At 41.4% G+C, this 24,124-nt stretch overlaps 1 protein-coding gene across 3 annotated transcripts; it reads right to left on the bottom strand.

Moving 5' to 3' along the window:
* On the bottom strand, positions 1-23,803 carry scaf8 (SR-related CTD-associated factor 8). Of its 3 annotated transcripts, XM_063497331.1 has the most exons (21): positions 23,671-23,803; positions 22,664-22,747; positions 8,029-8,073; positions 7,756-7,917; positions 7,393-7,549; positions 7,159-7,286; positions 6,872-7,048; positions 6,408-6,487; positions 6,193-6,304; positions 5,965-6,096; positions 5,696-5,805; positions 5,378-5,571; positions 5,162-5,262; positions 4,800-4,913; positions 4,483-4,639; positions 4,033-4,163; positions 3,693-3,855; positions 3,567-3,614; positions 3,230-3,451; positions 1,381-3,130; positions 1-746 (listed from the first exon to the last, which is right to left on the bottom strand). In XM_063497331.1, the coding sequence occupies exons 1-20, from the start codon at positions 23,698-23,700 to the stop codon at positions 1,395-1,397; spliced, it is 4,083 nt and encodes a 1,360-aa protein (XP_063353401.1). In that variant the 5' UTR covers positions 23,701-23,803; the 3' UTR covers positions 1-746; positions 1,381-1,394. The 3 variants fall into 3 exon arrangements, with proteins under 3 accessions (XP_063353401.1, XP_063353400.1, XP_063353402.1); XM_063497330.1 differs by having other exon boundaries at positions 1-3,130; XM_063497332.1 differs by having other exon boundaries at positions 1-3,130; positions 3,693-3,834.
* Positions 23,804-24,124: the final 321 nt, after the last annotated feature.

Genomic DNA, 24,124 nt, shown 5'->3' with positions numbered 1-24,124 from the left:
GCACCTTGAACTTTTATTCAACATCACAACTCCTGTAGTAGACATTTGGTCTGAGAGAACAGCAGACTATGGATATCTAGAGGTATGTCTCAACAGAAAACCACTACAGGTATGAAATGAACAAGAGAAGACAGGAAGGTTAAAACATGGCTACAGGCCTGCATGCACAGAACGATGGAGGATATATTGTTCTCTAGGTAGGCGCTGCACAAACGGCGCAGCCACCGTTCAAACTGTAGGTCAGTCAATTCTGTGCAGGGAGCGTTCTTTTCAGTGAGCTGTCTAAAGCAGAGTTGCACACACAGTCTGATGTACATCGCACAGTAGTGTTGGATAGCATCGTGAACGACAAATCCAGTCAAAAAGGCACAATCCCATCCTCAACAGTCACCCAGCAAAAAGCTTAGGGAAACATACAGGCTGAAGTCCTCAGACTAAAAAAACTACAAGTCCCACGGTTGCATCCAACAAAGTGCTCTGTGGATGGATGGTATAGCAGCAACTTGAGTTACAAGAACATCAAATCGACCGAAGTGACAGCACACAGTGTGTGTGTGTGTGTGCGCGCACGAGTCTGTAAAGCATTTTCCACTGGTCCTGGGTCAGAAAACAGTCCTAAAGCAAGTGTTTTAAACAGACAAAGCATGTTTATTTCAAACTAAAACAATATGCAGCCGACATCAGAACATCCCTCTGCTCCTTTTTCTTTTTCTTCCCCCGGGCATGTAATGTTCTGTTTGTGTTCACTGGATAATTAGAAACAAATTACAGACATTTATTTTGGGGATACAACATTTTCATGTTTTCTATTTAAAATGCTCATTTTTTTCCCAATTATAAGCAGCTGTTCTGGTTTTAATGTATGGAGGCCATTTGTTCTGCTCAGGAGAAAAAAAAAAGAAGAAGAAAAAAAAAAAAGCATTGCAAGACACCACAAAAGCATTCATTGAAAACTTTGCAGTAGCATTTTAAAAGAAGAGGAGACAGAAATTGGGCCAACAGCTGCCATTTTCAAGTATATCGAACAGCCAGGATTTCTTACTCTCTTCCATAGGAAGGTCAAAGCTAAATTTCCCCATATACAATTGAAACATTTTGGCAGGCAATTTGATAAAATTCACCAAGCTCATAATTAAAATGGGTGGTGTGGCATTACAACTTAAAAAAAGGAAAAAACGAAATAAAATACAAACAAAAGTCTCTATCCATAAATCAGCTAATGAGCCTTCTATTTAAGTACACTGGTTTCTGTGAGGATAAAATCATTTGTTATCAGACAGTGTGAGTCAGTATTCGTCATGTCCCGTGTGGTGGTGGTGGTGGTAGTTTGCTGACATGAGTACAGAGAAGAAGAGACAACTTTACAAAATGATCTTTTACCTACTGAGTGATGATTATGTCCCCTCAGTGTCTGTGACAGTGTCTACCACTGGCAGACTTGCAGCATCCTCCACGGGCTCACTCTGATCATTGTCCAGCTCAGGTCCACTGACCCCCTGCGGTTGGGGAGAGGAGGGTCTCTCTTGTGACTCCTCCTCATCCTTCTGTCCACTTTTCTGCTCCTCCGCAGAGTGAGTCGTATCTTCGGGGGGGCTGGCAGCTTGTGTGAAGGCCATGGATGAGTCCTGGGACGATGCCTCAGCAGGTGGTGAGGCATGGCTAGGGGTTTCACTGTCAGAAGAACCAGTGGTCTGAGAGGCGGACTGGGCTATAGGCTGGGATGGTGAATCTGTGCGTGGAGAAGTCTCTGGTTGTGGCGGCGACTCTGACTTTGGAGGCGCCTCAGTCAATGTGCTCTGACCTTCGCCGTCAGATGACGGGTCGTGCGAAAGCGTCGAGGGTGTCGGCTGTGCCTGGGGGGCCTCGGATGGAGTTGGGATTTCTGACTCAGGCTCGGGCACGGCTGCTTGGTTCTGTGATGGAGGAGGAGACCTGATCTGAAGTTGAGGCGCTGCCTGATTGAGACCCAGCAGAGGGAGCTTGCCCTGAGCTTGAGGCAAAAGCGGGGGCTGGAATCGTGGCTGAATCTGAGGGTTCAGTTTAAGCGGAGCAAGCACTTTGCCTTGGTTCAGTGTCAGGTTGGGATTAAGAGGTGGAGTTGGTAGAAGAGGTGTGGGCAGAGGGAGAAGGGGTGCTGAGCCTCCACGTTCGCGGTCCCTCTCTTTGTCGTGGTCTCGCTCACGTTCGTGTTCTCTGGTGCGGTCGCGGCCCCTGTCTCTCTCGCGCTCCCTCTCGCGGCTGCGGCGGTTACCATTCATCTCCCTCCTGAAGTCAAAATCTCTTTCATCTCTATCTCTTTGCCTGTCCCATGGGCGTCTTCTTTCATCTAGGTCTTGATGGAGCTCGCTCTCAAAGGGAGCTGCGGCATTACCACTACGGTTCCAAGCCTGTGGCCCCCCAACAGCTCCAGCATTTACAGAAACACCGGCTGCTGTCCCGGGACGGTTATCAAAGCGGTTGGGGAAGTTCTGCCCAGGTGTGGGACCAGCCTCCGGGAAGCCCTTTGGACCACCTGGGGCCTGGGGGCCTCCTCGCATGCCATCACGTTCATCAAAGTCCCCTCTGGCTTGGTTCCAGCGGTTATCGGGTGTAAACCCTGCAAGAGCCTGCAGACGGCCTACGAGGCTAGATCTGGCTGGCTGAGTACCTGGGGTCTGGAGCAAAGGTGGTCTCACGCCTGCTCCTGATCCTGCAAGGGGCTCCCTATGCTCTGGGGGAGGGGTCCGCAGCAGACCCGTGCTCTGCTTTTCCATCGGAGGAAAGCGGTAGTCCTGGTCTTTGCCCTCGTCAGCTCCAGAGGACGACTCATCTTCTGTTTTGGATACATTTTCACTGGCTATGCTGGGGGGCCGGTGGAAGGGGTCCAGCTGAGGGAAGGGAGCCCTGGGGCGGGATTGAGCTTGGATTGGACTGTCTAGGAGGCCAGGGGTTTGCTGGGCATGGGCCTGCTGCATGAGCAGCGGGAAGCGAGCAGCGGCTCCAGGTTGGAGCAGGTTGGGGCGCACATCCAAAGGCAGCAGGCCGGGCATCCTCTGCCCACTCAGTCCAGACTGATGCAGGGGATGGGTGAGGGAAGCTGTAGGGTGCATGCCCAGCAGACCCATTCCACTGCGGACAGCATTCTGCATGCCTGGAGATGAACACAAGTGCAGACAGAATTGTTAAAAAAAGGAGACATAAAAATGAATACTAGAAATAAAACTATTCAAACACATTAACGATGTGTCACCTTGCAGTGTGAGCTCTGCAGTAGCATCCATACCCTCTGCAGACTGTGTTTTCTCATTAGCGGCCTGCTGAGTTTGCACTCCCACTGGGTTGAACACGCCAGCTCCTGGGATAGCCGAGGGCATGAAGCTACCCGGGATGGTGCTTGTTGGAGGAATCATAGCACCGAATGGTGAATCCTTGACAGCATCTTGGCTGGAACCCACTGAAGGCTGAACCAGAGCTACAGGTAAAAAAAACAAAACAAAAACATATTTAAACCTGACGGTCTAATAGGGAGCTCCACTTTCAAACTCACATCCAGGTACTGGTCATAGGTGAAGCATACAGATACTCACAGGCAGATGCTGAGGCCATTCCTGCTGTCTGAGCAGCCTGCATGAAACCTGGACAAGAGAGAATCATTTGAGTAAGCTGGTCAATTTTTCTTGGCCTCATCTTTTTACAACATGTGCATCATTTACCTGGCGGAGGTTGTGAGGCATTGAAGCTGGCCCTTATGAAGGGTGGCGGCGGCCCATAACCTGGCGGAGGTATGCCCATGGTGACAGGGAAGGCAGGAGGCACCAAACCGACCGCACTGGGAACTGCCTGTGCAACCGGAAGCTGAATATGAGGGATATAAGACTGTGTAAACAAAACGCTGTTAAAAGAAAAATAGTGTAACCTCCAAGTTTTATGATACACAAATCCCTTAACACATTTCAGCGACTCAAAGTTTCTTAATGTATGTATGTGTACCGTAACTAATCAGAATAAAATCACGGTGGTGTACTCCTTTTACAGTTTACAGGCAGACTGTACCTGCACTGGCATCATGGTAACCTGCTGGTTGAAGGTCTCGGTTTGGGTATTAGATGCTGCTGTAGTCTCAGTGCTTACTGGCTGACTTGCAGCTTCCTTGGCTTGTTCAGTATTCTTGGCAGCTTCCCACTCTGCAGACACAGACCAAAAAAAATAAAATGTTAACAAATACTGTTCAATTATTTGTTTGGATTAAGGAGTTCAGTTCTTTCTTTCCAACTCAATCTTATTCCTCACCGAGTTTTCCAGTGGATAATAAATAAAGGGAATGGGGCAGAGAGTAAATTCACTTAGATGATGAAATGCCAAGATTTGTCTGCCTGGATAACTGTTTTGTTTTCATCATTTGTGCACAAACTCGCCTGTTTGTCCTGCTTTTATTTCAACAAACACCGCCACAGAATTAACAGAGCCTGAGTCTGTGCCAAAGAAAGGCTCCTTTCCTCTTACCGTCATTGACAGTCTCCTGGTCGATGATTCCTCCTTCGGCAAAGCCATCCAGGTCATCCAGCTTTACCTTCTCCCAAGGTATGTACGTGACACCCAGGTCCACATCCCAAAACTGCTTGTACTCCTGCTTTACACCTTTGTTCAGAGCCCACGCAATCTGGATCAAAGGCGCACAAAAGGTCACGATAACAGATTATTATTATTGTTTTTTAATAGTAGCTTCTTGTAATATACAACCATGTGCACCTAAATCTAAAGCTTCACCGTGTAGAACAAACAAAGAACGCAATGGAATAAACTGTATAGGTAATGTGGACCTTGATGATTTTGGAGCCAATCTTAAACGTGCCAGTGCTGAGCTTCTGACGGGCACGGTATGCATCCTGCCTGTGGACCATACAGATGTAGGCACAACCTCTGGGAGGGATCATCTGCAGAGCGACATGAGGACAGGGGGAGGTTAAAGAGAGCAAACGAGCGTAGCGGAGAATACTGGCAGATTTGTGTGTCTGGTGAAAGAAAGATAGTAAGACAGTCATTTAAAAAACACACAGGACAGATCATTAGGAACAGCTGCAGTAATGACAGGCTGGGGCACCGTCATTACGTTTCTTTTTAAGAGATCAAAACTACACACTGCAACCAAATTAGAGGGTAAAGGAGGGAGAGGTCTGCTTACATTGATGGACTCAATCTGGCCAAACTCTTCAAACAGATTGGTGAGGTCTTGCTGAGTGGCCTTTTTATCCACCTGGCCCACCCACAGAGTTGTGCTGCACACTAGGTAACGAGATGGGGAAAAAAATAATGGGACTTTTACTCATCAGGGGAAAAAAAGGTTTGCAGGTGGTATACTTAAAATATTTAACAGAACAGAACAATGACTTCCTCTTACCACTGAGAGTCTTGGACCGTATGGGAGGAAGTCCTTTCTTTTGCCGCTCCTTCTCTCGTTCTCGGGCGCGTCTCTCACTAGAATAAGACCGCGAGGACTTCCTCTTGCGATCTCTAGAGCGTGACCGCGACCGTTTTCGATGCTTGCGTTTCCGTGAGCCGGAGCGCGACCTAGACCTTCTCCTCTTTGGAGACCTGAGGAGAGACAACGCCAAACCTTTTGGGAATTCTCTCCAGACTGACTTTTTGTCATGCTAATATTAAACCCTGAGCCTGTTCCTTTTAAACATCAAACCCAGGTATCAAAAGTCAAACCAACCTGGAGCGTGACCTTGACCTTGTTCTAGACCGTGTATTCAAGGTCTTCTTCTCTTCAGCCTCAAAGATCTCCTCTTCCATCCCATCCGGGCCTTCATCTAGATCCATGTCCTAGAAAACCCATGGGTAATTTCAGGTAAAGCCCATCTCTAGAGCTAACTAATCATTTAATGTAGTCCTGCTTTTAGACATGCATTTCTTTCCAAATATTAAGTGTATACACCAACCTCTAAGTTAGTGTAAAGTTGCAGTAATGGCCCGCAGGCATACCTGCTGCTGGTTGTCTATGGAGTCGTCGATCTTATTCTCTGGCTCTGGAAGCTGAGGCTGGCTGCTGCTCTGAGCATTCGAAACTGAGTTCTCTTGCCCAAAGATCGAGTCCTGCCCTTCTATGCTCATTGCCTGTAAAAAAATGCAGAATGCAAGTTGTAGCAAATCATAAATCTAGAACAAACATAATGTTGAACAAAAAGGCCGCTCTCTGTGTGCGTGCTCTACCTTCTGCTGATGCTCCAGCAGCTGCTTCTGAAACTGCTCCAGGTTTTGCTGTTGAAGTTGCTCAGCCAACTGATGGAAGAGGGAGCTGTTAATGGGCTCCGACACCATGGGCCTGGAAGCAGTCAGCAGCGTGATTAGACACAAACTCTCAGGTGGAAGCAGCAGAATCACTATTAATGAAGGACTAAAACAAACGTCAAACACACTGAACTCACAGTTGAGATGTTGAGCTGTCCTTTTTAGATTCTTCATTACGCTCTGAATCGTTCCCAAAGTCAAAAGGACCCAAAAGTTTCTGCAACAGAAACAAAATGTGAGTAGAAATAAAGAGAATTCAAATGAAGCAAGGATGCATGCCTTCAACAAAATCCATGCACACAAGACCTTTGACTGTTTACATACAAAATTTCACTAACTTTGTGTTTTAACTCTTTTATAGATTTCTGTTTAATTTCTTCCTCACTGGCCAATGAATTCGAGTTCTTACAAAAAAAAAAGTGTTTTTTGTTTCAATGAATGCAAATGTTTTTGCAAATACGAAAGAACAAAACTCCAATAAAACCGGTGCTGCTTTTAGATGTGCATATATACATGGACCCAACTCAAAAACATAACGCCTCCAGCTCAGGCTGCCACAGAAGCATAAAAATAAACTCACAGCTGCTGACTGCAGCGTTACCTTATTAAAAGAGGAGACCCTCTGCTCCAGGGGGTTGAGGCTGTTGGCAGTAGCTGCCGCAGTGAGCTGAGCTGTCAGAGCTTGCAACTGCACCACTAGGCCAGCATCCAAGGCCTGCAGTAGGGATGGTTGGGGCTTCTGCTGCTGCATCTGCAGACTCTGCACCAGCTGCTGGAGCTGTAACAGGCGACAACAAAGTAAGATAAACACCTTCTTACTCCGACAGCTACACAAACTGCACATGCTGCTCTGATGTAAACACTTTTTGGGAGGATGTGTTCATTTACCTGTTGCCCCTGGGGACTCTGCAAGATCTGGGCCACAGCAGCCACAGTGTCGGTGTTGGTAATCTGCGAAGCCCAGTCAGGCAGACCCTGCACTATGTTGGCTGGAGTGGCCGGTGTAGCCGGGGTACCTGGATACACAGAGAGAACCACGAGGTTGCCGTGTTCAGATATGTTAAATACCACAGTAGCAGTGATTAAAGTTCAGATTTGCTCTTCTAATGTGCTTCTACTGACCGGGTGTAGTGTTATTGACCGGGGCAGCACTGCTGGGCATGACAGGTGTGACACTGGGAGGAGGAATCCCCGCTGCCATATCCAACAGAGGCTGAATGATGTCACTCTTGAAAACCGCATTCTTTTGCCACAGATTCAGGACTCTCACAATCTTACTCTGGAATTTGGATGACACAAAAACAATAAGACAAATTATTTACTCAAAAACCTTCTCTCAGACGCATGATCTTTAAATATTTCTGTGACAAATCACACACGAGACATGCATACTTCGAACGCCCCGTATGTCACAATAATGTCCTGGGAAACCGAGAAATGAGAAGCCACAGAGAGGAACAGAAAACCTATTAAAAACGGTCTAACCTTATCATCTGAAGGGCAGCGATAGAGGTGCTGGAACGTCGAGATGATATTCTTGCTGAAGCGCGGGGCAAATACGTCCTTCTCTGTGCCAAACTGGTGTCGGGACTGTCTGACAATCGAGTCGATGACATACAGCCCTGGGACTTTGTATTCTGGCTTGCACTGTCGAAGAAAGACAGCTGGTGTTGAGATATATGAACAGCAGAGCAACATACGAATATCTCTGCACCTGACTGGATGTGGCTCATGGTTCTAATTAAAGCATTAACTCACCTTCTGTATGAACTTCTCTACACTCTGGACAACATGCTTGTAGAACTGAAAGTAAAGCAAAGAGAAAAAAATATTTTGAGTGACTTGAGCAACAACATCGCAGAGCACAGTAACAAAAGGGGAACAGCACTGAGGGTTAAAAAAATAAAAGAGACTGGATGGAGGCTCTTAAGTAAATCGTCTTATTTCCCCGTTCCTCAGATTTACAAATTAATGACATGCACAAAAAAGAAAAAAAAATTGCTTTTTTAAAGCTTAGTTCTGTTAAAGGAGGATACAACAGACATGACAGATGGAGACAGCATCATCACTTTCTTGTGGATTTAAACAAGAATTCAAAAACTAAAAGGGCCAAATAATAAAAAAAACAATTATTTTACTATCTGCAACAGTGTGGCTGTTATTATTCATGTCTGTGAACAAACATCGCAATTACTGCACGATATAAAGTCATGAAATTTAACAGCTTTGCAGACAAGATCAAAATTACGGCTGAGGACGGGAGTGAGTCAACTCATGAATACAGATTAAACACTGTAATGATCACACCAGCCTGCAGGACACTCTGGAGTTAGACAACTAGTAGCACTACTAGTATAACCCCGGTAGAGTAGATATTCTTCTATAATTAAAATACAGCCAAAGTGACAAATTAAAGGAAAATCCTAAAGACTAAAAGAGCAGAGAAACAACAAATGTAGATGCTTTCACACAGTCCACCGTATGGAACAATTAGGCACTAACACACTGAGCAGGAAGACTGATTTTTTGTCACGATTTCAGAGGTTCATCTTCTTCCAGCACAGACATAAACAGGTCCACGTTCTATGACCTTGATGACTGTGCATTAGTGTGATATGCAAGAAAAAGCAGAAGAGCAACGCTTCCTCAGGGGAGAGTGTCAGTGCAGGACAAAATAAGACTGTGTCAGCAAAAACACTCCATCAACACCCACACAGAGGAATATCGCTCGTTTCCCACAGATTTCAATTCTATTTCTGGCGGTGCCGGTGTTGGGGCAGGGACACACTGGTAGGGAAACGCAGGATGGGAAGAGCCGGTTGTAGCTGGTTAAAAACAGCCAAACCTTTCAAATAAGACTCAGGGGGCTATCCACTAGCAATCGATCACAACTGCTGCTGTTGTCTTCGTCTCAAACACATGAAAAAAAATAAAAACACTTGGACTGACTGCCCAAGCAGATCCTGTGTGGGAAACACCGATTTATAGCAGAGCTATATATAGACTGTGTAGACAGGTGTGTTAAAAAGTTTAAGTGTAGCTATAAATTTATACAAATGTGTTCTTAGTGAGTCCCCTCCTCATCATACGTTGGAACATTTAAATCCTGAGTTGAAGGGTCTCTTCTTAGATGATGATGGGTCACGCTTTCATCAGTGGAAAAACAACATGAACTGAAGAATGATGTCCTACTTTGGAAAATATGTGTCATTATACACTGAAGAGTTTCTGATGGCTTAGTGAGATTTTTCTTTCGATTTATCTCCCATCTTTATTTTAACTCTATAGTAGTTTACACTGCCACCCATGGATGGCATAGTGGATTATCTATGCTCGGACAAAAGTCCCACATACATTTCTGTAAATTAACATAAATCAAGAGCTAGAAGTAACTTAGATTACTTAAACTAATCCAAACACCAGAATGTCAAATACTTGTACTACTCTGAAACTGAAAGGTTCTTCCTTATTAACAACTTACACCACTTAGCAACTCTTAGATATTTTGGCCTGCACAGCTGACATCTATAAAGATGTGCCAGTGTCAGGTCATTCCTGTTATATATGCAGGCCAGAGTGGGGTTTTTACTGCACATAAACAAATATTTGTCAAACAAAAAAAGATTTCTGGGTTTACTCTTAAGAAAAAAAGTAACAATGACCAAAAAAGTAACATTTTTTTAAAGTGCTATTTAGTTTATCCAGGTCAGAAATATCAGCAAAATCCAGAGTTTTCTGTTGAATAAGGTAAAGCACACTCCTTGCATTAAATGTATGCAGACCAGTCCTGCAGGTATACAGCACAGGTATAACAACAAGAACAGCAACAGTCCTGACTTGTATGGCCAGTACTGCTTTTGTATGACATGTCCCAGGTTTGTGCCCCTGTGAGCCAAACTGTTTAAAATCCATTAATGTTTATGTACTTGCATACAATTCCCCCAAAACTCAGACCAAAAGAGCAACAACTCAAGCTACAGGACCTTATCTGAGTAAGCAGTAAACCACCCTGGTAACTACTCGGGATGAGGACAAGCCTGTCCTGGCTTCAGTAAAAGGATTCAGATCATGTTTTTTAAAGGACAGTTTGCCAGTCTTGTTTATAGTCTAAATACAGGCTAACAGTCTGTTTTGGTCTGTTGATGGAATGTCTTCCTGCCTTACCAGCACTAAATTCTTTGCCTCCCCCCAAATTAACCTGGACATTGTGAGTGTTAAGCCCCTTTTCCCTGAAGTACCTACTCCGATTAACTCGCCACGACTCGACTTGGATCGACTGCTTTTCCATTACAATAGAGTACAGCTTAAATGTGAGTGGTCGCCGTCATAGCAACGCTGCTGAGCGTCCTGTGACGTATTTAGTATGCGATACGAACGCTACAACAAAGGTGGACGTCGATCGCTGCTCGGTCTGTGGCTTTTCGTCAGACTCGGGGACCACAGCGTTGTTTCAAAAATGGCGGTTTTGATTTTCGGGAACGAGAGACTCATGACTCATCAAGTGACACCACTGACCAGCCAATCGGTGGCATGCAGTCTGATGACGTCACATTTTAGTATCGGATCACCTGGTACATCGTCCGAGCAGTACTATTTTAGTACCTGGTACTAGGTACTATGACCTAATGGAAAACCCCGAAAACTGTGGCGAGTTAAGCAGAGTAGGTACTAATGGAAAAGGTGCTTTCATCTCACAGAGGAAAAAAACTCATGGCATGCACAGAAAAACAATTTCATAAATAAATCAGAAATGTCAGAAATATGCTTAATATTGAGAGAAGAGAGATGGGTATTACAGTGTTAGCTTTAGTTCGTTTAAATCATTATGATTGTGATTAAATCATTGTACTTGCTTTAAAGGACATTTTTTGGCTGAGCACTTTACACTTGAAAGTAACAGCCTCACAGGCTTTTCTCATTTAAACAGGCAGCATTTCAGCGCTTTGACAGTAAGAATATTTGCCAGTTAGGCACCTTCAGATGTACTTTTGAAACTCTGTGCAGCACTAAAAATGACTTCGTTTCATACAGAACTTTCTGGTAGACATTACTTTTGTGTACCCATTTGCAGCAAAATCTCTTCATATCATTGACATCTAGTTTAACTAGACAGCTGCTAATGCTAATATTTTACTCATGAAAGTGCATTGACGAAGATTAAACTTGAAGATTTTTTTGAAGCTTTCTTGTGAAGTTTAGATACACAAGTGCCATGTTAAAAAACAAAATCCCATCAGGAAGCTCTTTGCTGGGGCTCAAAGATTTACTACTGAGTCAGTCTTTTGTATATTTGTACAACTGCACAACAGCAACGCAGTTGTGGTTAAGCAAATGAAAGGGAGCCCTTCACCACAAATATTTACACAGCCTGCTAAGAAAAGTCAGAATTTCTAGTTAATGATGCAATTCTGCAAACAGCCAGCAGATGGAGTCAAAGTACAGCAGAGGAGCTGGTCTGATGATGTTTCTTTATCACAGAGATGACTGTGGAGGAGTGATTTCAATTACATAAGTTCAGCTGCAGTCAAAGTTAAACTTATCTAAGGTAACACACCATGCAGAGCTTTTTCTAAAACTGCCAGCAATTTTTTTAAAAAAGTCATTAGATGTGATACAAGTAAAGCTAAACAAACAAGCTGGTAGTTTTGAAATTTTGCCAACACACAAAGCTGCAAACTACAATATTCAATATATACACATTATACATATGCAAGGGAAAGTGAAGCTGAAATAAGTCCACTAGAAATTTTCAAGACAAGAAATTTACAGCAGAAACTGTAAAGTATGAAGACTTAACATGGTGTGACTGTGAGAACTGCAGTACGCCATTTGCAGACTCAAACTTGCAAACAAACTTTAGTAAAAAGCAATCGCCAGACTATTAAATAATTAAAGTAACTGCACCCTGGAAACAAAAGCATGTCACCTTTGTTGTTTATCTTAGATTAATAAATGTGCACACTGAGTGACAACTTTGACTTACGGCAAGTACACGTAAAACTACGAGTACTGTAACTCAACTACTATTGCCATTCTAACACTGGGCATACAGGATCAGCTTTCGGGGGATAACAGAGGGCTTCAAGCCCTGTTTGAAATGATGCCATTGTTAGATCAGCCCTGCAGAAAGACCAACTATTTCCTCCTTAAGAGTTCTGTCTCTTGCGATTATCTACTACAAGAATTAAAACCTACATAAAATAAGCTCCTCCAATGATCCAGCAACCTGCTAGCGATGGTTCTTCCCTGTGATCACTAGGATCATAAGCTGTGATGCTGTGTTCAGCTCTGTCTGTCAGGAATTGTTGGCTCTTGAGCGGACCATTTAAACTGTTTAGAGGTGACTTGTTTGGTGATGCGACGCCGTAGGGAGACTGAATGGAAAATTACACATAACGAACTGAAACAACACTGAATCCTGGCACCAGGACACATAAACAGTCCTTTAAAAGATTCCATTAGAAAGGAAAACTTGGCTTGGTGAATACATTAACGGGGTGTTTCATCTTTATTCCATTAGTCTGCTGACGATGTATCTATATTTTCTTTTGATGTACTTGTATTCTCCCCGTGCTGTGATTTAGCTTTAACAACAACAGCGTAAGCAACTTAACTAAAGAGTTAAGTTGGGTCTGGGTATTTGGGTATGAAAAACAAAGACAACTGTTGTGAACATTTAGCAGAGTCAAAACAGTCTTCTTCACAGAGATTCTCCAACCTTTCCAGAAACCCTACTGAGCGCATACTTTCACACCAAAGAATAAAAAAAACAACAACAACACATGCTCGTACATAACCTGCTGCAGTGTGGACCAGTCTCCAGGCAACTGATCACACACTGCACAGGCTGCGTGTGTGTGTGAAAGATATGCACAACTATACCTGCAACTGTTACCGAACTGCACTCACCCTTGTACTTCTACACAGAAGACATGAGCAGCACAGTAGCATCACTATGATTATGGTGGTTTGTGTCCGTCTATAGACATTTAGATAGTACTGAGTAAGTAAAACACACGTGCATGTTTCTGATCAACAGATTATGAATCTAGGCAAGTATGCAAACACTGTAGATAATTATGTACTATTGTCATAATACTGTGACACCCCCCCGCCATTTTGAAAATGCTCGATGGAATAGATAGAACCTGAAACGAGCAAATTACAGACCAGCGTGCAATCAGACTACACCCATCTTAACAATTATTACAGCAACTACTTTAACAGCTTTTCTTTGACAGCACATGATGATGTGAGAGTGAGAAGGACTGATGAGACAAAGCCAGAGACTTAAAGTCCCACTGTGCAGCTCATCCCTGCCATTCATGTTCAACCTTGTCCACATATCACATAACCTAGTCTACCAGCATCCATAATTAGTGGACATAAGTGGATAGATATTAGCTGAACAGGTTGTGAAATAAGTTAAAGCCTGCCTCGTTCTTTCTTCACTTTTTTAAACCTCTAGTTCTTCCTGAGCCGTTTTATGTTTGTAAAGCTTGATAAATAATTGTGAAGCACTTTGTAACTCTGCTAGAATAAAGGTATTATCATTTATTAGTAACTTTGGTAACCTGCGGATGTCATAATGATGACAAAGTGTTTTTGCCCAATGTAAATGATTAGGTTATATTTAATCTGGCAAATTTCTTCATGAGACAAAGTGATAAGGTGGTGCGACAGAGGGATCATTTAAACAAAGCTGCACTCTTCACCACTTTTAACAGAGATGCCGTTCTTCACTCGAGGCACCAAACAAGCATCGGCCACATGCTACCACGGGTGGCATTTCACTGCAGATATAGAAACCAGGACATAACCAATTCATACTTCCTGAATGAAACGTCTCTCTCAAACCGACGACTCAGCAGAGAGCTTTGTGATTTTCCATGTCAGTCAGGATTTACAGCACTGAAATGTAGCAGCGGAAAAAAACAAACTGAATTTGTTTATTTTGTTAATGTGTAATTATATTACACCAGCAGCCACTACATGCAGTGCTCACAGAAACACCACCTTAACTTCTGCAGACTTTTCTGCCACTGCAGGGTCTCAAATATTATCTGTGATGCAAAGTGTCGCACTTGTCAGCAAGATTTAAAACATAATTCATTTAACATGGAATGTGATGAATGCTTTCATGTAGCTCTTAAAATAAACACTAAATATTTGCTTGGCCAATTTTTTGCTTCATTCGTGTAACATGTGTTCAGATTTAAAGCGTTTCTGTCAGACTACTTAACCAGTCTAATTATTTTCTCTCATTGAAACAACCTTCAAATATTTGCCAGCAACATAATCCAAATTCTACTTCTTTTTTTTTTTTTACTTCTTCCAACATATAAAGAGTAACTTCATCTCTTTGTATTTAGCAGTCACAGACTCAAACAGACTTTAAATAAAGAAACAAGATAAAACCCATTTAAAAATAAGTTACATATCTGGTATTTTCTAACTGGACTCTGGACTTTTCAGATTAATATCTTTAAATTTCCACACTAACCCGAGATGATACGTAAGGGACATTAAAATCCACTGTTAGAAACGACCATCATTGCCACATTTATAAGTATAAGGTAAGGAATTTTCCTCTGCTCCTTTACCGTCTAACAGAATTATTTTTAAAAGCCATAACTGATCCTAGATCAGTGGATCTATTACACATTTATTCAATGAGGCTCTCTGCTGTGTAGAAAACATCTGGTTCGAGCCTATTAGGAGACACAAATCCCTTTGAGGTTCGTGTCAGGGAGGGCATCCGGTGCAAAAATCTGCCAAATCAGACGTGCACAACTACCTGCTGTGGTGGCCCCTGAATAAGGGAAGAGTTTCTATAACTGGTCCTCTATTAGCTCTCATAAAAGTATCCATGCTGGGTACAGCTCACTGAGCCGTACAGCTTAAGGGTTTGAATCTGTCCCTGTTTGTTTACTGGGTCTCTCCCAGCTTTCCTGTCCACTCTCAAACTGTCCTGGCATTTTACAAATATTCTAAAAATAAAAAATATTCTAAGAAAGTATCCAAGTCACTGTGTGTGACTCTAGCAGCTAATGGCATCAGCTTCATGAAGTAGATGTTAAATTTCTTGTTTGATATTGCAGCAAATGCAAAAAACCTAAACGAAGCAGCACGTTTAAGTTTAAAACATCCATTAAAAAAAGGAGAAAATAAAAACAGCATCGAAAGAGTTGCCAATTATTCCCAATACAAGTTTTAAATACAAATTCACGTTTAATAATTAATCTTACAGCTTTCATAGCTATATACATCTGAAGTATCCTGTAGAGTAAATCTGTTACACACCGAACGCGATGTGGGGAAAAAACGGCACGAAATTCAGAAATTTCCAAATCCAAACTTGTCGTGTAACATATATACACCGAACGGTCGGATTTTTGCTAAAATTGGTCAAAAAATAAACAAAAAACAAATAAATAAATAAAGGAGTAGACATGAAGCAATCATAAGCTGGTCTTGATGTTTCCAAAAGGAAAAGGAGGAAACAGATTCTGTCTGCAGCCAGTTCTCAGGAGCAGGCAGCAGCAGGGAGAATTTCAACATTTTAAATCAGGGGCCTCGAGGGCCGGTGTCCTGCAGGTTTTAGATGTGTCCTTGATCCAACACAGCTGGTTTAAATGGCTAAACTACCTCCTCAACATGTCTTGAAGTTCTCCAGAGGCCTGGTAATGAACTAATCATCTGAGTTGGGACCATATCTGAAAATGGAGAGGAATCATTTAAGAGAGAGCCGACTGACCTGGAGCAGCATCTAACCGTGCGTCTGAGGTTAAATAGGACTATTTTACCATTTCCAGCTCATTGTGTATTCAGTAACAGTGCGCGATTTGAGTTACGAGCACACCTGTTGCGAAATGCAGTGATCCAATTGGTCAGATCTGTTTTTTTGGAACCGAAAAATCTAAAAGATGAAGCCTGATTCGAAAATAAATGCAGCAAATTCCTCCAGTGAAATTGCAAGGCTGGAAGTCAGTGGCGGCAAAATGACTTAAGATTGGGTCATTTTAGGTCAGTCTAAAAATATTTTAAACTCACGAAATATTTGCATGGATTTTATCGGTTGTATCCTGTAGTAACTAATCAACTACCCTATAGCAACACTTGTGTGTGTTGTTTCGTCAGACTACAGAGGTTCCTAATTACTCCTGATCATTCATTACCTGACACACACTGTTATAGGTGCTGTCAGGTTAGGTTACTTTTAATATTTATTTTCTTTTTGGTTCAAATAATGGTAGTTTGGTGACAACTGTAATTTTTGCACCAACTTATAGTTTAAACCAGCCTAAAGGTTGCTGTTACAGTTCTTGTATTGCTACCTTGCTGCATTTTAGTACAAACTGAACTGTGAATGAAAGAAATATAGTTTATGTTGCAAAAGAAAGCCACCACTTGCCTGTGGGCCACACAGACGCTTGGAATTAAAATAATCCACTGAGACCAATTCATTTCACAATAATCTTCACAGGTAATTTTAGGTCTTAACGGATTCTGTGCAGACGGGGATCAGCATCACTTATTGCATGGTTTAAAGGGGAATGTTTCAGAGATTTTTTGTGTTGAAAGCTGTCCTTTTCCTGGTGGAAGTACAGACAGACTGATACACACAAACAACACAAAGAAAAGAGCGAGGCATCTACAGCTGCTGGTGGGCAATGCCAAGTGGGTCAACACGGGTAAAATATAGGCAACCTACAAGCGTACACAGACTGTCTGTGTAAGTGGAACCCGGCTGGTTCAAAACCATGTATTTCTCTCCAACTTGTTGCTAGTCACAGGCGAAATGCAGAATGTGGCAAAAACGCAGCATTCGCTGGTTTGCAGCAAGTCGCCGGTAGCTGTGCACCTTACAGGCGTTAACGGTTTTACATTAATGCTACGCTTTCATCAATTTTTAAAAAACTTGGCTGTGAAAACAATTGTCTGAACATGTGTGAGTCTGTCAGGCTGGTTCAAGAGAACATTTTCGAGCACAGCTGACGATCACGAGTTAAGGTAACTTTTCCTCCCTTTTCCTTTTTTAAAGTGCAGGACTGTCTCTTCTTATCAAAATTCAAGATACGCTGAAAGACAAACTAAAATCCTGTCTTTAAGCATTCATCCAATTTCAATATATGGAGAATAGTAACAATCCAGTAAGGTTAAGTGCTCTTCAGATGCAACCTTACTCTGATTAACAGCTCAGGCTGTACTGCCCATTAAACCAAATTAAAGATTCGGTGCTGTGTCCACAGGAACAGTTTTCTGTGCTGGAAGTTTCTATTTTACGGTGAAGTCCTTTGTGCAAAAACACTTAAAGTGCACTGGGTTGGAAGATGCTAAGTGTCTGTAGCACTGCTGTTCTAGTTAGTGTCATTCCTCTTATAGATATCTACACTAAATAATAGCAGAGGGGAACGTAACTCTGGCAGTGACTAAAAAGACCATTTCTAATCTGGCTATGAATGAAGATTACTTTTAGAATCTTCATTCATTTTGAATGGCAGCATAAAAACTGCTGCCTGTGGACATCAGTCTCTTAGAAATTTGTGCTGAATGGGTAACATGATAACAAAGCATCTGAGATGTAATATCAGATGCTTTGTTGCACCATCCCAGCTGGTCACATATGCATCGTTTTCCATTTATTATTTTTGTTTATCACATACAAACGGGTGTTGGCCGATTTGAAATGACCAAGTAAAGCAACAGTACAGCGAAACTTCTAATATCATGTGCCGTCCTATCCTACGGATCAGCTCCAGCACTGAAGTACCATCATCAATCTAGTTCAAGCTCTCTAAGCTCTCCTCCATCTGAACATGACTCAACAAGAAGCAACAGCCCCAACCTTTCATTCAAATCACCATCTGAAATATGTAGATTCAACTGAATTTCTCAGTTAATTAACACGGTATCATGAAAAAGGCAAACTTCCTGTGAGTACAAAAGACATAAATTACGACTGCTTTGCCAATACATGGATTTACAGTTTTTAAACTGTGAACCAGACAAACCTCAAGCTTCAATGAAATAAATATAAGTTTCTAATATAAACTTAGTCTTGACATGCAAATCTGAGTATTGCTGGAGATAAAAGCACTGAACGTCTATATTTAATGTTAAAGGACTCATGCAGTTTAACTGTCCATGAAGCTAAAGATCAACATTTAATAAGTCACTGATGGCATCTTAAACCCAAAGCTAACGAATTTCTGCTCCAGCTCCATCCAACATGAAGCAACACAGAAGACTGACTTTAATTAACTGCACCAAACACAAATATCTTCAAATAACTCATGAAGAAAATCAACAAGACCGCAACTTCAATTTGAAAAACAAGAGTTCAAAGCCAACATCGACCAACGCAAGACAACCAGAACAGCAAAAGCTGTGCATCTCTGGGTGTGTGGGAACAAATTCAGTTTAAATTATTTTAGTCTTCTTCCATCTTCCTTGTGAAACAACCCATACTCCTACCTAAGCTGGTTAGGGATTCTCTTATCTCTTTGTAACTCTCTCCACCCCATCCTCCTGCTTCACTTTCAGTGCTTTGGGGGAGCTGGGAGAGCTGCTGAGGGAAGGGGAAACGGGTGTTATTCACAGGTGACACAAGGCATAGAAACACCACAAGAAGAGCAGTTCCTTTAGAGTGCAAACAGGACAAAGAAATATATCATGAGAGGACTTTTGTTAAAGGCTGGTGTCCTGAACTCAAAGTGGCAGGCCCCAAATTCAATTGACTAAAAAATAACTGTCATTTTGTAAAGAAGGAAACTATGTTTTGGTCCTTGAGTATTTCATAATAAGATCAACTTTAAGCAATGAAGTCTAAAGAGAATTTGTTAGTGACTAATGATCATCGATGCAAAAGACCCCCCGAATTATAGGCACAGTGTGCAGGATACCAGCCAAGCATGCAAATTATAATTATATATTATATCCGGGAAAACACTTTTTGCCCACTTTGAAAAGTAAAAATGACCTTCACCTCTTATAAATCATCTATATATAAAATTAAGTAATAAAAATTAAAAAAAAAAAAAAAAACAGCAGCATTTCTTTGGGTTTCAACTGATTTTTTTTTTACTACTAAGATTTCTCCAGATGTAGAGTCTCATTTTCTGCTTGGGTTTTTAAGACAAACAGATTTTGTTGTGTATTGGCTACACGCCATGTGTTAAGGCCCATTTATCTCCATGAATCATCATGTGTTTATGAAGCACTGACAGACCTGTAAACAGGAACCAACATGCCAAACTACTAAAATATAACAGTCCACCTGCAACATGAGGACGGACAGTTACTGTTGAGTAAGCAGAGTGAGACTTTTATTGCTATTTGTTCATTTTGTGACGTTAGAACTAGTTACAAATTCAGCTAAACTAATAACAGTCAAGTGTAATACAAGTACAAGAGTTTAAAGCATTTAACAGCACGCAAGAACAGAAATGACGCCAACTACTTTCAACACTATAACAGCTAACAACTATACAGCTACGTATGTGTCTGCACTTTATTTTCAAAATCAGAAAAAAACTACAAAACAAAAGCGGAGGTTGGAACTCACAGTCCACTGTAAGATTTTATTTTTCCTCCATCAAAGTCATTCTAGGAAGTTGTCCATAGATTCAAAATCAGATAGCAGTAAGATATATTTAAAAAGCTAATTTGGTTGCATCCCGCAGTGTAACTTACTATTTCCATGACAACATTACACTCTGTTTCCCACACATGAAAAAGTATTCAAGCTCAGTCTCAGTGGGCAGAAAAGCCACCCAAAACAAATTCACTGCCATGTATCCTTTAATTTAGCCAGATTAATAACCAGCTCTATCTTTATCAAATTTAATTTCAGCCTAATTAAAACACTCGGCTCTTGTTATTATGAGATGTGAATATTGCAAACAAAAATAAAAAAACAAGTACTGCAGCTTTTACACGTGTACCAATGAACATAATTAGGTCGGAATAACAATTGGTTGTGTATCACTTTTAATCAGAGGATTTGCAGTTATGGTGTTACATCATAGGAAAATAATGATCAAAACCAAACTAATTAGGCAGATGATGTGAAGCTGTATTCTTTTTTAAATCTTCCACACCTTATTTGATGCTCACGCAACACAAACTGCTGACTGAAGATTGTTCTGTTTGTTTTAATTGTGTAAAATACACAAAAGACTCCAATAGGACTGGCTTATACTGGGATCGGTCTACATCAAGTTTTTATCTGTCACAGTGGTCAGATTAGGCATTTGTAGAGCCTTGACCGAGTGATGCATTAGACCACAGATCAATCAAAGCCAGCAGAAGGGACGAATTTGCCCCAGAATATTTAGCACAGTCAGTAAAATCTGGAGATTATACGACACAACCAGGGTATACTAAACTTGTGATTGGCAAGTTGTTAGCCAATGAGAATGTTCACAGGTTCACAGTCAGGTCCTGCTCTCCTCATTCGTCATATCTGGTTTTAAACCCCTAAGATAACAAAGGCTAAAACGCTCATTTTAAATGATGTAACAGTGGCAAGCTGCTGTAGTCTGAATGTGGTTTAATACACTGTTGGCACCTAATACATTTACCTTAATGTTTTATGTCTAATATGTGTTTTATTTAGAATTATAACCGATTTACTCAAGGCATCCCATCTATATTTTCCAGACCACAAGAAGTGCTAAAGCCGCTGTGCACTGCTGTTGGCTGCTGATGTGTTAATATACGTAAAAACTGATCAATTGCAGCCTTTTAAAAACTTTGTATTCACAGTAACGTATGTAGAATTTCCAATATATAAAAGAAATCTGTTATCAGTTTGTGAATTCAGCCATGATTTCAAATAACAGCAATAAAACAGTTATCGCATATGTTAAAATAACTTCGATGAGTTACAAAGCACACTTATATAAATAAAAATAATGACTGCTGGATTTAACTTTAATTTCTGGCACTGTGCACGCTGGCTCACTGCTTACTGCACAGGAATGAAGCTACTGTTATACTTGTTACTAACATCTTTGCCTTTTACACAATAAAAAAGTCAGTTTTATTCAAAAACCTCTATAACTAAAACTAAGAGACTTATAAATATAGATGGTGAAAAATGTCTCTTCAAGCTTAAAAATGTTATTTACTAACAGCCTAGCACATAAATGAACTTTGTGCAGTAACAGACAAAGTTAATATGCAGACATTAACTGAAGCAGGCAAAAAAACCTTACATGACCTGTTTTTGAAAACAGAATAACTCAACATCACTGGGTTCAGTTACCTTTCATACACTCAAAATGTTAACTGGTACTTTACTATATTCAACACATAACAAACAAATGTCTGATTAGAAACATATTATAAGAAAACTACATAAATTGATAAAAACCTATAGATTTGATTGGTGTTCGACTTTGCTGAAACTCCCTGTTAAACTGGGATGTTTGGCTAGCGAGGTACTTCAGTCTCACTGCACCCCTCTAATCGTCATATTTCCCACACATATAAATCAATAAAGTCATTTCTATTGCATGAAAAAAAAATCAATTAAAAAATCGCTTACTGCCTGAAGGCTGATGAGAAACCATAAAAGGTAGCAGAAGAGCAACACCTCATATATTTTTTAATTCTTAGGTAATTCAGCTTTCCTAGGCTTTTATTAAACTGTTCTATTATTAAAAGTTATGCAAACACCACGCAGTTTTACAGCAGAGCAGATGAGTTGTACACACTGTTGATGAGTTTATATAACCCTACATTTCTTTGTAGTTTATCCAGTAAACAGCATAAGATTTTTTTTTAAAAAGCAGCTTCTTTTGGCTGCTCCCTTATTCACACGTGGTTGTTACAGCATATTTGATTTGGCATATTTTTACTCTACATGCTGTTCCTACGCAAAAATGTATGTTTCCCTTTGTCTAGAATTGGAGGTCTTACGTGTGTTAAGCCAAAGGGCATACAACCACCTGCACTGCTATTGTAGTAACGGTCAACATTTATATTTTCATCTTTATTCCTTTAAATACCAATCACCACATACTGTTTTGGATGCTTCAATTTGCATTAAGACACAGTTTTGCATCATTTAAAGACCAAACCCGAATGTGACTGAAGATGAGCTGAGAGTAAAAATTTAATTTTGGTCCCACATTTTCTTTACCATCTTCATACTGGATAACATTAACATACCACAACTTTAGTGGGCTGTGCCCTAAATTGAGATAGATTTAAAAATTACTTGAGGTCTATTCTACTGTAGGAGCAATTCAACAAAACTAGAATAATGTTGGTTGCTAGACCATGCATATGTTTATATTTATTGGGAGCCAAGGAACAGTTCTCTTTAATAATCATGTCTTTATTCCTCTATTACCTGCCTCATCCTATAACACTGCATACTTACTTTTATAGCCTTTATTCCAGACTTGGTGATCTGAGTCATCTTGGCCTTGGAGATGGGGGGCTTGTACTCATTCAATGAGTACAGCTGAAATATGAAAAGAAGAAGACAGAGAACAGCTTGTTTAAATACTGAAGTGATCCTATAAGAACCGTAAACTGCCACTCAACAGCTTTCTAAATGAGTACCCCCCTTCATCAACTAGAAACTTCTACTAACAATTTGAAGAACCTTAGCTTTCGCTATCATGAGGCTCAGAGACACCAAGTTCACAATAAAGCAATGTCGGGGGCTTGCCTCTGACTCAGGTATTTGCGTTAGTATCGTCATTAAAACAAAAACTCGCAATTCGATTGCGGTGGACAGCGGAATTGATTTTTTACTAGGATTAAATGCAGGTGTTATTTACAATGATCATCATGCTAAAGCAAAGACTTCGTGTTATGTAGACAAATGACGGCTGCGGTCTCCGCTTGTAGGCTTCAGATAGCTAAGGCTAAACTTAACAGTGTGGATATGCGCTGCTACTTTACATTGTTTATGTTGCATACACGGGGAAGCTAACTGTAATTTGGAAAGAACTGATTCACAATCATTTGTTGTTTCTTTCCAAGGTGAATGAGCGCTACTCTGTCCATGTTCACATCAGATGGTTGGCTCACAGTTATAACGCAGCTCAAGCGGTTTTGCTAATTTGGAGCTAGCTAGCTAGCTAGCTATTTAGCGCTACCAGCAGCCGCTGGGTAATATTTGTTCACAGAATTTAACCCTGATTAGGGCTGTACTAACAAATTCACTCTCTTCTTGCATGATGTGTGGCCAGTTTATACGAAGTACACACTCACTGACTTTACGTTACCGCTGCACTGCTGTGCAGAAACAGCGGCCTTGCCAAACACTACCCTCTTCTTTACTAAGATGCTAACGTTAGCCGACTAGCTACCGCGACTGTGAATTAGACACCATATCCTCAATAAACTCAGATCTTTTAGCGAGAATCTCTTACAAACCTCATTGTTAAAGGCTTTGACCGCCTCCATAGTGTTGTATTTCGACTGGCAGACCACAGTAAATATTTACAAATGTCTCCTCGATAACCGGTTAGAGGCGTGCATGCCCGACGCTTGCTGAGATGGAGGAGACTGCCAATATGGCGCATAACCTCAGCGGGGAATGTGGAGAGAAACCGGCGACTCCTAGCGTCAACGAGTCGTATCAGACGGAATGTTGGTGTATAATGAGACCTGATATGATGTGTGGTAACGGTGGCACTGATAGAAAGACAGGAGGCTGAGCTGGAGGTGGCAGAGCTGAAGGTTTTAAGATTTTCATTGTGACTGACCACAGTGGAGAAGAGGAGAGAAAGTGGTCAAGTTGGACAAAGGATGCCGAGGATGGAGCTGTCAGGCAGGAGGAGAAGAGGAAGACCACAGAGAAAATATATGGATGAAGCAGGACATGTTT

Source organism: Pelmatolapia mariae, linkage group LG16_19 (assembly GCF_036321145.2).
Source record: "Pelmatolapia mariae isolate MD_Pm_ZW linkage group LG16_19, Pm_UMD_F_2, whole genome shotgun sequence".
NCBI lineage: Eukaryota > Metazoa > Chordata > Actinopteri > Cichliformes > Cichlidae > Pelmatolapia > Pelmatolapia mariae.
Note: the sequence above shows the minus strand (reverse complement) of the source record. Positions and strands in the feature narration are given on the sequence as shown.

Coding starts and splice junctions, on each gene's coding strand:
- scaf8 (XM_063497330.1), bottom strand. CDS start 23,700: ATGGAGGCGGTCAAAGCCTTTAACAATGAG. Junction 6,305..6,407: donor GACAGCTCAACATCTCAACT/GTGAGTTCAGTG, acceptor GACTGCTTCCAG/GCCCATGGTGTCGGAGCCCA. Junction 6,097..6,192: donor TGCTGGAGCATCAGCAGAAG/GTAGAGCACGCA, acceptor ATTTTTTTACAG/GCAATGAGCATAGAAGGGCA.